This window comes from Tympanuchus pallidicinctus, unplaced genomic scaffold, assembly GCF_026119805.1.
Source record: "Tympanuchus pallidicinctus isolate F22 unplaced genomic scaffold, pur_lepc_1.0 scaffold4, whole genome shotgun sequence".
NCBI classification, from domain to species: domain Eukaryota; kingdom Metazoa; phylum Chordata; class Aves; order Galliformes; family Phasianidae; genus Tympanuchus; species Tympanuchus pallidicinctus.
This window is the reverse complement of record NW_026294758.1, coordinates 24,082,719-24,099,800: the sequence shown is the minus strand read 5'-3', so window position 1 is coordinate 24,099,800 and position 17,082 is coordinate 24,082,719. Positions and strand designations below refer to the sequence as shown.

The 17,082-nt window shown below is 39.1% G+C and overlaps 1 protein-coding gene across 1 annotated transcript in view; it reads left to right on the top strand.

Moving 5' to 3' along the window:
• The window catches only part of ADAMTS19 (ADAM metallopeptidase with thrombospondin type 1 motif 19), a 158,228-nt gene that overhangs the window by 19,780 nt on the left and 121,366 nt on the right, over positions 1–17,082 (top strand). The window contains exon 3 of the mRNA XM_052700979.1: positions 13,634–13,799. Coding sequence (XP_052556939.1) covers positions 13,634–13,799 — 166 coding nt within the window. The remainder of the gene's footprint in view (positions 1–13,633; positions 13,800–17,082) is intronic.

The window sequence follows — 17,082 nt, the reverse complement described above, 5'->3', positions numbered from 1 at the left end:
TTCTAATATTTCTGTTACATGTTCACTCACTGTTCAGTGCTTTCCTACTTTAATTGGAGACTTCATTTTCATGGTATGATTGTTCTGAAGTTGCACTCTCACAAGTGTAACCAGCAGTGTGAGAGAGAGGATTCCAGCAAATTTTGCCTGTTTTTCACTTTGATCATAAAAAAAGTATTTAATCACAAACAACGTTTTTTTTTTGTTTTTTTTTTGTTTTTTTTTTCCTTGATGCAGTATTTTCCAAGGGCAAAAAAAAAGGATGCTGGAAGCTTTTGGCCAGTCCTAGTCAGGAGGAACATGGTTTTGAACAGGAGAAAAGACTGTAGGCAGCATGTGTGGACCTGAACTGTTTTAGTGGTAAGTTCAGAGCTGGGAGGCACAGGAGAATTATATAGACTAAAGGCTGGTTGGTGTAGACAGCTTCAGGTGTGACTTACTACATTTGCAGATCTTAAGACTGACGACTTAGCTGGCAGTGAATGGGAGAAGGAAATGATTGTGTATGTTTGCTGATCACAGGAACCATTATGAGCTATCAGGTATGATGGGTATGAAAGGAACCTGTAGCTGATCATCTATATTAAGTGGTGACAGAGAAAATTTATTCTCATTTCACACAGCTATATTGAAATGAGAGCTGCAAAGTGACTTCCAGTTCTGTTTACTGATGCTCAGAGTAAAGAATTCAGTGGTGGCTACAAGGATAATTGTAGCAGTAAACTTGTTTAAGCAAGCAGCAATTGAAGGCAAGTGTGTTTATCTTCATACAGCAGAAACTATGGTACAATATGATTGCCTTTTATAAAAACAAAAGAGTGAGTATCAAGGAGCTTGGAAAGCTGGCCAAGATGTAAAAGAATGCCAGAATCAGATGTGTATAAATAATGACCATGAATAAATAAATTCAGAAAAGATTTCCAATTCTGAGAAGAGAATCTGAAACAGTTTTTAAATGGTAACCATGTAAGCCAATCAGCAGTTATATTGAAATTACATTAATTAATGACAGGAACAGATGAATGTATTACAAAGTTTAAGATGGTGGATTTGTACTACCAAGGTAACTGTAAGAAAGGGCAGACTCTTTAGCAGTATGTGGTGATAGAACAAGGGGAAATGCCTTCAAGCCCAGGAAGAGTAAATTTGGATTACATACAAGGAAAAAATCTTTTAAAATAAAGATGGTGAGGCAATGGAACAGGTTACCTAGTGCTGGGGGTTGATGCCCAGTCCCTGGGTACTTCCAAGATGAGGCTGGATAAGTCCCTGGGCTACCTGATCTAGCTGGGGTGTCCCTATTCACTGCAGGAAAGTTGGACTAGATGGCCCTCAGAGGTCCCTTCCAATTCTAAGGATTCTATGATTCGATGATAAAGTTTGTATTTTATGAAATCTTAAACATATATGGGGCTCTACTTGATCTGTAGAGCTATAATCTATAATACAAAGGGAAATTACATTAGTTCTACTAGACATTCTCATATTTCATTGACTTTTTTCAACAATAGAGAACTTAGGCAGTGATAATTAAGATGGTATAATGAGAACTGCAAAATGTGTGCTGAGTTTGACAGAAAATCAGGTTTTATTTATCAAGTTGAGTTTTAGTTGAATCTGACTTTAATATTGAAGATAAATTTGTAAGAAAACCTGTTACTTCATGAATGATAGATAATTCTCTTTGCTTCCGTGTCTAGAATAAAAATACGAAGTGGCTTTTTTTTTACCATCTTCTTGATGGTAAGAGAAGATCTCTAATTTACTCTGTTAAGTAAGTCACTAGAGGCATCAGCCAACCGTTCTCTCTGCTGCGGCTTCCTTCAACACATTACAATTTTCTCAGAAAAGTATGCACAGCCTGTTCTAACACTGAGTGATCCTATCAGCGCTGGAGAAATTCAGATGATAAAGTAGGTAGCCAGTAGTCTTTTTCTGCTGGGGTTTTCCCTCTTTTCCAGAATCCTTTTTAGTGCATAGGCGCAAATTTTCCATTAATATAGATGGTACCCAATCAGAATCCCAGCAAGAGTTTCTAGGGGAGGGGAAAGAGATTTGCGCACATAATTTCAGTGTTTGATAATTAGTTTATTTGTTTTACTGAATTCTTTTGGAAATCAAATGGGACGCATACACTGACTTTTCTGGAAATTGACAAGAGTAAAATAGGTGGACTGTGTGAGTGATGTAACAGTATGTGCCTACAGACAGTTTATATTTTCAATAAGGTGAAAGAGCAGAGAGGTTTGATTTAATTTGTCTAATCTGTCTGTGAAGAGATAGTTACTTAAGCCTATGGCTATTGAAAGGACTTCTGTCAGATTTCTGAGTTTCACAGCTGATTACAATGACATTTGATTTTAAAACAGTACAAGGAATTTAGGAAGAACATGTGCATTTGTGCAAAAATGCATTCAGTGAGATCAGAATTTATATATTTTTTATTATCAGAAATTTCATTTCAGGCGCAGTAAATAGCTGTTTACTAGAGAGTAGTATAGTAGTTAGTCTTTAGTAAAACAAGATTTGTGCTGGTAGATAGGGATGGGGAACAGAATAAGCCCTGCATGATCCATGATGACATGGTTTTTGACCTGCTCTGAAAGCTGGATGCTCACGAATCTATGGGGCTAGATGGAATGCACCTTAGAGTGCTGAGGGAGTTGGTGGGTGTGGTTGCCAAGCCACTCTCCATCGTTCGTCAGTAGTCCTGGCTAACCGCGGGTGTCCTGGAGGACTGGAGACTGGCAAATGTGACAGTCAACTTCAAAAAGGGCTGGAAAGATGATCCTGGTAGCTACAGATGTATTAGTCTCACCTGAGTGCCCAGGAAGGTTGCAGAATGGGTAATCTTGGGAGCTATAATACCAATTAAAGGCCCAGTAAGCATGGGTTTAAAAATGGCAGATCCTGTCTGACAAACCTGATTTCATCCTATGACAAGGTAACTTGCTTAGTGGATGAAGGTAAGGCTTTCGATGTGATCTACTGTCCCCTAAAACATCCTCATGAAGAAGCTGGTTGCCCACAGTTTGGATGGGCATACACTCTGCTGGGTGAAACACCAGCTGGATGGCTGGGCCCAAAGACTCGTGATCAATGGAGTTAAATCCAGCTGGCGTCCGATCATGAGTGGTGCTCCAACGCTTGGTACTGGAGCTGCTTCTATTTAACATCCTTATTAATGATCTTGGTGAGGGCACTGAATGCACCCTCAGTAAGTTTGTAGATGACACCAAGTTGGGAGGGAGTGCTGATCTGCCAGGGGATACAAAAGACACTACAGAGGGACCTGGACAGACTGGATTGATGGTCCAGTGTTAACTGTATGAGTTTCAATAGGGCCAAGTGTTGGGTCCTGCATTTTGGTCACAACAACCCCAGGCAACTCTACAGGCTTGGGGAGGAGTGGCTGGAAAGCTGCGTGACATCTTGGTGCCTTGGTGTACTGATGGACAGTCAGCTGAATATGAGCCAGCAGTGTGCCTATGTGGCCAAGAAGGCCAATGGCATCCTGGCTTGTATCAGAAATGGTGTGGTGAGCAGGACTAGAGAAGTCATCCTGCCCCTGTACTCGGCATTGGTGAGGCCTCATCTTGAGTACTGTCTTCAGTTTGGGGCACCTCAATAGAGAAAGGACATTGAGCTGCTGGAGCAGGTCCAAAGAAGGACTACAAGGCTTGTGAAGGGTTTGGAGAATATGTCTTCAGGAGAGACTGAAGGAATGGGGCTGTTCAGTCTGGGGTAAAGGAGGCTGAGGGAAAATGTTATCGCTCTCTTCTAATATCTGAAAGGCTTACAGTGAGAGCAGGGTTGGTCTCTTCTCACAGATGACAGGTGACACGACAAGGGCCTTAAGTTGCGCCTGGTTAAGTTTATGTTGGTTATCAGGAAACATTTCTTTACAGAAAGGATTGTTAAGCACTGGAATAGGCTCCCCAGGGAGGTGGTTGAGTCACCATCCCTGGATGTGTTTAAAAACTGTTTGGATGTGGTGCTCAGGGACATGATTTAGTGGAGGGCTGTTATAGTTGGAGTAGTATGGTTGGGTCATGGTTGGGCTCGATGATCTTTAAGATCTTTCTTAACGTTAATTTTACAGTATCTATTTATGATGTTTTTGTAGTAGCTGAAGAAAAATACACCTTATCATAGGTGTACAAGATGTATCCTCTATCTTTGAAGACAGTGTATTGCATCTGTGCAGGCTGGTTATATCTTGAAGGTTCATTTTCTTAGATATGAGATGGAAATTTCTCAACATGACATACAAAAATCCCAATATGTTTTTTTCTCATGGTTGAAATGCTGATTATAGCCTGACAATATAAGGTACTCTGGAGCATTTTTATCTAACTTCTTATAAAATCTAAGTCCTTTTGGTTACAACTGAGACATTTCCACAGATGCCACAAATCACAAATGTAAAAGCTGGCCATATAACTTCAGATATTTTTACTCCATGAATGGCCCGTGGGTAAAGAAACCTATCCAGAATTTTTGTGTGTCTGTTTTATCTTAGAAATTCAGTTTGCAGTATAGAGATTTACATTCTAATCTTAGAAGCTCATTTTATGACTTCAGAGTTTCGATTGTCTTTGTGGAAGAAGAATAGGAACTTCTCATTCTACAAATAAGCACTATTTGGGACCATTTGGTGGAGTAGATTTTTGTGTAGATGTGTGATTTTTGCATAAAAAATATGCTGTCACCAGCTTCCCAGCTGAAAATCAGTTGTCTTCTCTTAGATGCTTTTTGGCAAAGTATCTTGGAAAAATCCAAGTCTTTCAACACTCAGAACTGAATAACTAAAATTCTGAACTTGAAAGCAGTTTGAAAAGTTGCTTAAGCTTTATTAAGAACTAAAGAGTTTAATTTGTGTTTTTTTTTTTTTCAGTTAAAATTAAGACTTGATAGCATTGTTAGAATCATGATACTGACTTTGATCTGTAGTTTTAAAACCTGTTTCAAGCAGGACACCAATATGCACGTTAAAGGTTACTTAATAATTGAAATCTTTAATTTCTGAGGCATTTTATGAAAAGTATAAATCTGTAGGTTATCACAAGGTGTTTTAAAACTGGCAAGCACTGACCTAGTAAAATAAAAATCGTCTTTGTAAGTGTATATTGTTCATGTTCATACCACAGATGACATTAATATTCCTGTGAGATCTGAGGATCTAGTTCATCTCTCACATTAATTGGCGCTGATAGATGCAATATTTTGCATCTGATACAAGTTAATTTTCCTTGTGATAACATTGCTGTTTGCCTTAGGCAACATGGTGAGAGTGTGAAAAAGCAGAGCTTTGTACAGCTGGGCCTTGCACACTGATTGCTTGCATCCACTTCACAGAATAGCAGAGAGAGAACTGTGGGGAAGACTTTTATTGAGATCATGACAAGGCAATATTATGCCTATTCACTACTGAAATCTAGTTTGTGGAATCCATAAAAGCACACAGAAAAAGCCAGACAGAAAGTAGGAAAGGTGTAACACCATAGGAGTCTTATTTCTTATGAGAATTAGGAAATTTTTAATCTGTGTGTTTTGGGGAACACATCCTCATTAGATACGTCTGTGTAGATGGAACGTCTGTGTACTTGCGGCTGACAGTAATAACCCACAGGAAGGAGATGGGAATTTAATTCTGTATTACTTCAAGTGTTGTCAGCAAGCGCATTGTGGTTTGTTTCAAGTCCTGCTCTTGTTCAGTAGATTATTAAATTCATTATTCTTCCAGATGTCTGTATTGGGTGCAGTCACCTAGGTTTTAGGTGCAGGCACCTGGACAGGGCCTGCTGGTCTCCTCTATGAGGCAAGGCTGGAGGATGCAGCTGGCTCCAGCTGGATCCAACAGCACCATCACAGTGTCACAGCTGGGCCCAGCAGCCACAGGCAAGTGCCTCTGTGGCAACATCTTTAGAAAGGGGTAAGACTCTTCTTGGCAGTGTGAGGAGGGAAGGAAAAATTGGAAGAACCAGACTGGTGAAGAGCAAGGCCAGATGATAAAGAGGTGCTTTAGATGCTGGAGCAGAGATCCCCCTACAGTCCATGGTGGGGTGGTATCCAGCATGTGACAGTCTGCCCACGACCTGGATGTGCTCTGAAGGAAACTAACCAGGAACAAGTGTGTCCTGAAGGATCGCAGTTCATGGGGCTGACCCACACTAAACCAGGGGTGAAATGTGAGGAGGAGGATGTAGCAGACTTTACCTCTCATCCTCCTCTGTACCAGTCAGAAAGTGGTGGGAAGATGTTGTTTTAGTTTGTCTTTGTTACTCACTATCCAAATTAACTTTGATTGGCAATAAATCAGTTTTCTCCAGGACCTACTTACTTGTGATGGTAATTGTTAAGTGTTCTCCCTGTCCTTATCTGGACTCATGAACTTTTTTCATCCTTTCATCTCTCCATTCTTCTGGGGAGGAGGAAGGAAAGAGAGCAACCAGATGGATGTCTGACAAACAGCCAAGATCAATCCACCATAGAGGTGAATTTCATAGAATGAATGAAAAGTTTTGCTCTGATATGCCAAGCATCAGGTTTAGAAACTACTAACTTGTTAGGGGACCACGGAGAACTTATCCTTCAGAACTGTTATATACTGTTTATATACTGTTTCTTTAAAAGGGTAAAACAGCCTTATGACATTTGTACTTCGAAGTCTGTGGTAGGATGTCTGCCTGGATTATATTCTTGAAATTCTATGTTGGAAACATCACGATGTATTGGCAAGTTGCTATTTCATAATTATCTTCTAGTATCTCCTCTTTGATAGTGCTAACTGTACCTTAAGTCTTCTTCTATTCTGAAGAAATTCCTATTCTTAGGAAAGCATATTCATTTTAATTAATTTTCTTCGCTGCTTTAGTTCTGTAAATTCTACAGGCAACAATATAATGTTCAAATTATCAACTTTGGATGATAACAAGCTGTTACCCTGAATTAGTGTGCAAGGAAGTGTGTATAGGAATTTAAAAAGTTATTTACTGATGAAGAAATTTCCTGGCTTATACCTGGGATCTGGTGACTGTGTGTAAAGGTAGTCTTCACAGATTAATTTCAATCTCATGTTACCTTGTCATGGTAGTATAATTTTAGCAGAAACAGTAGAATTACTCCAAGTTTCATGACATGATATTTGAAATAAAGTGACAAAATAGTTTCTGTTATAGTGTCTTGAATTAGTTGAGATTGCTGAGAATATGCAGATATTTTCATTCTCATCTCTGATCTTTGACATTACTTCTTGGATGAAAGAAAATAACAACTTTCTTACTTCAGAAGAAATCTGCCTTCTGTTTCTGTGATTATGGGTGTATTTTAGATCTCAAGTATTTTTATTTTACATAAAGCAAAGTTTTAGCCTTCTTTCAGTGTTCCTACATATCTGTTTTGCTTTATTTTCTTTAGGAAAATGAAAAATCTTGATATGCGAACATATGTTGTAGAAAGCTTTTATTTATGAAGACAAGTGTGCAATCTGAACTACAAGTGATGGATCTCTGTCCATCTCAAACTATCCATTCTTCGTACAAGGCATTTTCTATATGCCCATTTAATGAAGTCAGACCTGTACTTTTAAGCTCTCATTATGCAGCATAGATTAAGTTGCAGACCAAGTAGTCATTTTGTTCTTTCTTATGAACTGGAAGTAATTCTTACCATATAAGATTGCCCTGAGCTTAACCTGAAATATATGTTACATTTGACTTCTGTATGACTCAAGGTAAGAAACTATGAAATGCAGGAATATGTAAACAGAGGGGAAAAAAAGACAAGTTACATTGTTTCTGCATAAGACAAATGCACCATCTTGGCAGGCTTTTCACTTGCAGCATTGGTAGCTTATTCCACTGGAGTTGGTGAGATGGATCAGTTCCTCACTTCACAAAGCTCCAGTTACATGTTATTTCTTATAGTTTTTAATCTTTGTTTGATTACGTGCTTTCATGATGTAGAGGTTTTGGGTTTTGCCATTTAATCTGACCACAGTCTGTATTTACACCCATCTGATATCCAGATGAACTTCAAAATTGTGATGCTTAGATGCCCAGCTTTCAATTTCTCTTTTGTTGTGTTCAGGTTTACAGAAGATGTTCTTACTTCCACTTGTAATGATTGAAGAAGAGTTAGGATTGTGGTTGTAAGGAGAGGGATTCAACATTGTTTTTCTGCCTGTGAAATTGTTCAAGAGGTGGAAAAATAGTGATGCATTTTTTGGAAACAATCAAAATAATCACAAAGATTATTTTATAGAATCATAGAATCATGGAATAGCGTGGGTTGAAAAGGAACTTAAATATCATCTAGTTTGAACCCCGCTGCTATGGGCAGGGTCACCAACCAATAGACCAGACTGCACAGAGACACATCCAGCCTGGCCTTGAATGTCTCCAGGGATGGGGCATCCACAGCCTCCTTGGGCAACCTGTTCCAGTGTGTCACCACCCTCTGTGTGAAAAACTTCTTCCTAATATCTAACCTAAACCTCCTCTGTCTCAGTTTAAAGCCATTCTACCTTGTCCTATCGCTATCCACCCTCATAAACAGCCATTTCCACTCCAGTTTATATGCTCCCTTCAATTACTGGAAGGCCTCAACGAGGTCTTGATGGGACCTTCTCTTCTCCAAGCAAAACAAGCCCAGTTCCCTCAGCCTTCTTTATAGGAGAGATCTCCAGTCTTCTGATCATCTCAGTGATGCTCCTCTGGACCCATTCCAGGAGCTCTGTATCTTTCTTGAGCCGGGTACCCAAGACCTGGACACAATACTCCAAATAGAATCATAGAATCATAGAATCACCAAGGTTGGAAAAGACCTAAAAGATCATCCAGTCCAACCGTTCACCTATTCCCAATAGCTCCTACTAAACCATGTCCCTCAACACAACATCCAGCCTTTCCTTGAACACCCCCAGGGTCGGTGACTCCACCACCTCCCTGGGCAGTCCGTTCCAGTGCCTGACCACCCTTTCCGAAAAGTAATACTTCCTCATGTCCAGCCTGAATCTCCCCTGCCGTAGCTTGAAGCCATTCCCCCTGGTCCTATCACTAATGACACGAGAGAAGAGGCCGACCCCCAGCTCACTACAGCCTCCCTTCAGGAAGTTATAGAGAGCAATGAGGTCTCCCCTGAGCCTCCTCTTCTCCAGGCTGAACATTCCCAGCTCCTTCAGCCTCTCCTCATATGGCCTGTGTTCCAGACCCCTCACCAGCTTTGTTGCCCTCCTCTGAACACGTTCCAGGGCCTCAATATCTTTCTTGCAGTGAGGGGCCCAAAACTGGACACAGTACTCGAGGTGCGGCCTCACCAGTGCTGAATACAGGGGAACAATCACCTCTCTGCTCCTGCTTGCAACGCTGTTTCTGATGCAAGCCAGGATGCCATTGGCCTTCTTGGCCACCTGGGCACACTGTCGGCTCATGTTCAGCCCAGCATCAATCAATACCCCCAGGTCCATTTCCTCTACGCAGTCTTCCAGCCACACCGCCCCAAGCCTGTAGCGTCGCCTGGGGTTGTTGTGGCCGAAGTGCAGGACCCGGCATTTGGCCTTGTTGAAACTCATCCCATTGGCTTCAGCCCAGCTCTGCAGCCTGTCCAGATCCCTTTGTAGGGCCTCGCTACCCCCAGGCAGATCCACACTTCCAGCCAATTTGGTGTCATCTGCGAATTTACTGAGGGTGCACTCGATGCCCTCATCGAGGTCATCAATAAAGATATTGAAGAGGAAATAGGACTTGACAAGAGCTGAATAGAGTGGAACGATCACCTCCTTCCCGCTGGCCACCCCTTTTTAATGCAGGTCAGGATACAGTTGTCCTTCTGGACTGTAAGTGCACACCACTGGCTCACAAACAGCTTCTTGTCTATCAGGACCACCAAGTCCTTCTCCACAAGGCTGCTCTCTAGCAGTTCTTCAGTCTATATAAATACCTGGGATTGCCCCAGCTCAAGATCAACATGCAAAATAAGTGTGTCTCAGATTTAACTACTACAGTGGAAAGGTAGAAAAGAGAAATTCAAATGTGTGAGCAGTTGCTTCAACAAACAGTCTTCACAAATTAATTTTTTAGCCTAATCTTGAAGGCAGTGAGAAAATATCTGTTGATCTCAATCTGCTGGTACTAAAGTTTGTGCAGCATCCACTAACAAACTGCCACATGAAACACTGCTCATTTCAGTTACTTAAATGTGATATTATGACAGGATGCATGCACAAGAACAGCACAGTGCGTATTAGCCCCACTTCACATTTTGTGCAGATTCTTTTAGAACAATATTAGTTTCATGAAAATTGACAACGAAGTGATAAATTTAGTCCCTAAACACTGAATGGTGAACCAAGATCTGAAACCTCCCTTTAAATTCAGAAGCGCTGCGACAATCAGTGGTGGAATAACTGCATCTCCATTCTGTGTAGGAACAGGAGACAAGGACTGCACACATGAGCAGCAGGGAATGTAAAACAACAAAACAGAGAGTGCTACAGCCAAATAAGCATGGGAAGCTCCAGAGCACTTTGGTCTAATTGATTCTGTTGACAAAACAATTGCCTTGTGATTCTCCACCCAGAAGGAAACTTATGGGGTCTGTGACAATTAACGGTGCTGAAATCAGAATACGGCAGTTGTCAACGGTGGTCCTGCACTGACAAATAGGTACTACATGAGAATCTAGCTTACTGTTCCAAGGAAATATGAGGATAGCCAATGAAGGAGGAAATTCAAGGCATTCTGGATTGACAACCTAAAATAAGCTAGGCCCAAAACCCCCCTGGCCAAGCAGACATTTCCAAACACTATGAAAAATAGCACGATATTAGGTTAGCAAAGCTAAAACCCAGACAGAAATAATTCAAGCCAAGGGAAACAAGAAGAAATTCTACAAGTGTAACTGTGGTGAAAAAGAAGGAAGAGGTAGGGAAGAGGTAGGCCTTCTCTGTAAGGAAACTGGAGGCATGGTCATGAGGGGCGCTGAGAAAGCTGAGGCTCTGAAAGACTTCCTTGCCTCAGTCTTCACTGGTAGGAGCTCCAGCCTCACCACCCAAGTTGCAGAAAACAATGGGAAGAACTTGGAGAAAGTACATCTGCCTGCTGTGAGTGAAGATTAGGTTTGAGACCATCTAGAGCACCAGAAGGTGCACGAGCCCGTGGGACCTGATGAGGTCCATCCACAGGTTCTATGGGAACGGGCAGATAAAGTTGCCAAGCTGCTGTGCATCATATTTGAACGGTCATGGCAGTTTGGTGAAGTTCTCACTGACTGAAAAAGGGGAAACGTATCCCCGTTTTCAAGAAGAGAGAAGAAGAAGATCCAGGGAACTACAGGCCAGTCAGTCTCACCTCTGTGCCTGGCAAGATCACGGAGCAGATCCTCCTGCAGGCCCTAGTAAGGCACGTGGAAAATAAAGATGAGGTGATAGGTGGTAACCAGCATGGCTTCACGAAAGGCAAGCCATGCCTGACAAGCTTGGTGGCCTTTTATGACAGAGTTACAGCGTCAGTGGATAAAGGAAGAGCAACCGATGTCATCTATCAGGACTTGTGCAAAGCATTCTGGTTGCAAAGCATTCAGTTGAAGAAAAATGGATTAGATGGATGGACCACTTGCTGGGTGAGGAATTGAACAGGGAAAATGGTTTTAAACTGAAAGAGGGTGGATATAAGGAAGAAATTCTTTTCAGTGAGGATGGTGAGATACTTAAATAGTTTGCCCAGCAGGGTTTTGAACGCCCCATCCCTGAAGGTATTCAAGGCCAGGTTGGATGGGGCTTTGAGTGTCCTGGTCTATTGATAGTTGTCCCTGTCTATACTGAGGGGTTTAAACTAGATAATCTTAAAGGTCTCTTCCAACCAAACCACTCTGTAATTCTATGTTATTAATAAACTGCAACACCTTTTGTAAAATTCAATACGCTGTGATTTAGAAAAATATGTACAAAATTCTGTCCATGTGAAATTCAGCATTAGACATAAAATTCAAATGTAGATTTTACATATATTTAGAAATTGTATTTTTAAATAATAGTTTAAACAATACTATTTTTTATAGTTAAATATTAGTACAGTCATATCATTGTAACTTTATTCAGTATATTTAGAAATGCTAGCTGGTATGTATACAGAAAATGCCTTATGAGATATATGTAGTTAATCTTTTGTGTAATATTCACACATCATGGTGAAGGTGAGCTGACCTAAAGGTCAACAAATTGAACTACTTAAAAGTTTCTGTACAGTGTTAGTGATGAATTTTCAATGTCCATTCAGGTTTCTGCAGCTAGTATGGCCACGTGTATTCCCTTTTATTTGATGTTAGTGGAGAAAGGAAAGGTTATTGTGTTTTATTTCTTTGTTTGTTTGCTTGTTTGTTTTAAAAATAGTGCCCAAGAAAGTTTGAAAGAAGAATACTTTATAACTCCCATAAAAACTATTTTTGTTTTCTTGTTTGAATCTGAATCTATTTTTGATGGCAGAATATTCAACATGATGATGCCACCTACATAATTCCAGAGGTGACAAAAGTCTTCACTGTTTCTGTCTTTTGTTTTGCATGGAAACATACAGAAGAGGTCTTTGCTTCTTTTAGCCAGGTGTACCACATTTTCTTATTGTAGTAAAACTCTTTAATACATTTTTTCAGTTTGGAGAATGAGAAAGTTCATCATCAGTCCTGCTGATGATATTTTCAGACGGAAAAAAAACAACACAGGAAAGCACTTTGATCCTCCCAGTGTTAGTGACTCTAATAGGAATTTATATTTGGCATTTTAACAATTTGACGTGAGTTAGGGTTCTACATCAATTATATAAATTAATTACATTTATTTGCTTATTTATTTTAGCTTTAGCCAAACTCTTGTGACAGTAGATATGTATCTGGAACACTAGATTCTTCTGTATGTTTGTGAGCATAACTGTGTTGGGAAAGGAAAAAAAAGCTAAATGGTTTTAGTAGAATGTTTTTTTTTTTTTTTTTTTTTGTTTCAGCTGCTAGCATTCAGCTTTGCTTGCTGTCTCTGTATCTAAGTATTTAATTATTTACTTTATTTACTTGTTTAAGTTCAAAATGTGCAAAAAGAGTGCTGTAATAAGACTTGTAGAGTTTCACTGTTGTTCAGAATGTATTCACACTCCCCAAATAGTTTCATAGTTGTTCAAAATGTATTTTCGTACTCCCCAAATTATTTCTGTTATTTCATTTAATACGGTTATAAAAATGTGACAATACACTGAGTTATTGAAGTAGTGTATAGACTTTTGTGTACATACTGTACATATTTAAATGACCCCATGGGTCTCCCAAAGCAAGCTTTTAACATTCCAGATTTTTTGTTGTGCATCTACTACTGGCATGTAGCCACCCACCCACCCACAAGTTTTGTTGAAATATATTGAATTTATTGTTTTATTCCAATTCAGTCAAGAAGAAGACTTGTAAAAATATAAAGGTAGTCACCTAGCTAATAAGGTTAATAAAACAAAGATTTTTCTTAAATGGAGTATGGCTTTTTTCTATGTGTGTTTTGGGTTTTTTTTTGGTTTATTTTGGTTCTGTGAACTGTGTGCACAATTACATAGCTTCTTAAATTCTTATCTTATGTTCCTTTTCTTTTCCTTTGCAGATGGGGTTTATACAGATTAATGAGGACTTCATATTTATTGAGCCACTCAATCACACTTTGGCTGTGACAGGTCATGCACACAGGGTGTACAGACGAAAAAGGTCTGTAGAGGAGAAAATTACTGAAAAACCAACTTCTCAGAATCAGTACTGTGGTGTTGTTACAGGTAATACACAAATCTTACTGAACAGACAATGTAGTGAACATGTATTTAAGATCTGCAGGCAGTAGCCAAAAACCAACAAAAGCATATTTGATTATATTTATAGTAGTAACTTACTGTCAACTTCAAGGTGGCATACTGAGTCTGCAGTTTCATCTGTCAAAAGGTGGAATCTTCTGTTGTGGAATAGACAAGTACAATGATCCATTAGATTTGAAAGTAGAAAATTTGGGGCCATTTTATTTCAGTCTAACAACTGCAACCAACTTGTTGGCCCAGTCTATTGTCTTCGTACTGTTGTCTTGGTAGTTGCTGGTTTACTTACTATGTGCAGTGCTTGTACTTACCATTCAGTTTTAGAACATAAGCACATACATCATCACAGTTTCAGTCGTTAACATTTTGAACGTTCATGCAAGTCAGACACTGATGTTAAATGACCTTTCTAACAGTGTTCATCTTTTATTGTCACTTAAAATAAATGTGAAATTCATCTTCTTAACTGGGTGGTAGAAACAGTCGGTTTTTCCAAGAAAAGGGGCTTCAAAAAAAGTCTGGCACATAATGATCACTTAGTAATGTTCAGTGTAGAGGAGAAAGGAGCTTTTGTGGAAAATAATACTCTGCTGTTCCTGCTTAATTGATGGCTTCTTTTCTTCAGAGTAGACATGAGCTGAGGATATTTGTAATGATGTTATAGGAAATTATCATAGAAACAAACACGAGCATCTGCTATATAACAATCCATGGCATGCATGAAAATGAATAAAGATGCAGACTCATCTGTAAGGAAATTATTTTTCTGTCATTTTCATTAGCAGTCAGCCTTTCACTTTCTTGTGTCTTCTAAAATGGAAAAGTCAGCTTATCCTCTTCTAGTAATCTTATGCCCAAGGCTCTGACAGTGCAAATAGTCTGTCAACAGAGATTCGGATATTTGTTTGAAGTAGGTTTATTATCTCTACTACCAGTCTGGAATTTAAAAATAGCTCAAACTGTGAATAACTGATTAGCATCTTCTGGCATAACCTTATTTCCGGGAGGTTTTAAATGTCTGCAGTTTCTGACTAATTCTGTTACACTAGCAAGATTATTCCCTCCCTTTGATGTTACAAGTTGTGTTACATCGTGGTGCTGCAGTAAGGTATATTGATAAAAGTGGTGTCTACACTTAGAGCAGCTGCTGTTGTGACAATATTCAGCATCACTAACATCACCAGAAAATTAATTTTATGGGTACAGCCTAAAAGTGGATTGCAGAAAGGAATAAAAAAACCAAACAGACAAAAAAACAAACAAAAAAAAAAAAAAACAAAAAAAACCAAAACAACAAAATAGTCTTTTAAAGCAATATTTGAGAATTTTAAACCAAATTGTCAAGTAAGTAGGTTAATGAAGAAAAACAGCAGATTCATCTGATGCTCAGATACTCAGATTTTACATAAGCTGCTGTACCTGTTGGACAGCTGTACCTGTCCAACACAATGTAACGATTGTCTTACATATGCTTACTTCTCAGCAATATCTTACAACAGGATCTCCTGCTTCTGCAGTTCTGGTGTGTTAGAGTAGGTGCCATGGGACAGGCATTTTTGCTGCTGGTTTGAAGCCAAATTGATTTCAAAGACTGGCTACATATCAAGCAAATATATATTGCCAATGATGAATTGTGATTGTTAGAAGGAATGAATGTCTTTGTTGGAGGTGCTGAAGGATCACTATATAATATGTGTAATGGTTTTTCATGCAGAATTAGGGGAGGCAATCAATGAAGGTATTGTTTGTTGTCTGTAACTGTTGTGCTCTGTACTGAAAGATACTACATAGCCAAAGTCATCTGAGGAGAGCAAAGGAATTGGTTTTGCAAATGGGCTGTTCTCTTTCTTGCTGTTTGGTGGAGGGAGAGAATAGGACTGATGAAAACGTTTACTTTCTGAATTTGTGGGGATGTATGTGTGTCTTTTCACTGAACACGTGTATGATTTACTTACTTATGTGAGCCAGTTGCACATACACAGATCTCAAACTCTGCACCTTTCTGTAGCACACGGTCCATTCACGATACCTTTCAAATCAAACCAGTTCACAGATGTGTTGCACAGGATTTGTGAGAAAAGCAGTTGCTATTAGAGCAAAGATCTCCTAGATCTGCCTTGAGAAACTATGCACTGTTCTTTCATCTTAGTATGAAGCTCTTGTTCAAGCCTGAAGTTGTTTGTGCATTATAGCTGGGTCATGGCAAAAGTTCTCTAGGAAGAAAAAATAATCTAAAATGGTTGTTCTGTTTCACACAAACTGATGAGTGAGAGTGCTTGCACAAGATACAGTAGATGTGAATTTTGATTCCTTTCTTTGTTTGAGACCGGAAGGCTCTTCTACTTCTCTGTTCTGACAATAAGCAATATTCAGTTCTTCTGAGTTACAATCAGACTATGGTCTTAAATTAATGCTATTTTTTGTAGGAAAAAATTAGCAAATTTTGCTGGACCAAAAGCAGAAGTTTGACTTAGTGGAATGAAGAATGGACCTGCAGCTGCAATAGCTGTGTTAGTCCTTGCTGTAAATGCAGTTTACATCTAATAATCATGAAATGAAATGCATAAATAATCTTAGTTGTAGATGTAGATTTTTGACATTGTGCTAGAGGATACTGGTGCTGCTTCCGTGGTTGCTTTCCATTACATTCTTCAGAATAGTGCAATTTCTGTAAGGTTAATGCATCCCTTTTCCTTTCCCTATGAAAAGAAATCCTGGGTGTTGATGGTGATGGGTTCTCTTATTTGTGCCAGATTCGAGTAGATTTAGGAAATACTCTTGTACCTAAGGGCTGGCAAGTATGTCAGAGTCTTGTAGTCATAACTTCTTCATAATGTCAGCTCAGATACTTCTGAGCAATCTGTTGCTGCAGTGGTGGAATTTTCAGGGTTATTATTATTATTAATTACTATTATTTTGAGAGACTATTGAATGTCAAATGTTTTTAGACTTCTTGGCTGGGGTACTGGAGTATTTCTAGATTTCATTTCAGTCCCAGATTGTGCGTTTAAGTAATAAATTGAATGAAATCTTAATGTTCTTTATAAATGCACCAAAAGTCAAAGTCTTACTGGTCACAGTGTTCTGGTAACATTTATTTTTTATTTTTGTATAGTAATTTAGTTTATAAACTGAATTTCTGCATCTTAACATCCAAGAAGCAGTGCTTTGGTTTTGTTTTGTTTGCTTTTTTTTTTTTTTTTTTTTTTTTTTTGGTTAATCTGACTTTTATCATTTTACTACATGCAAT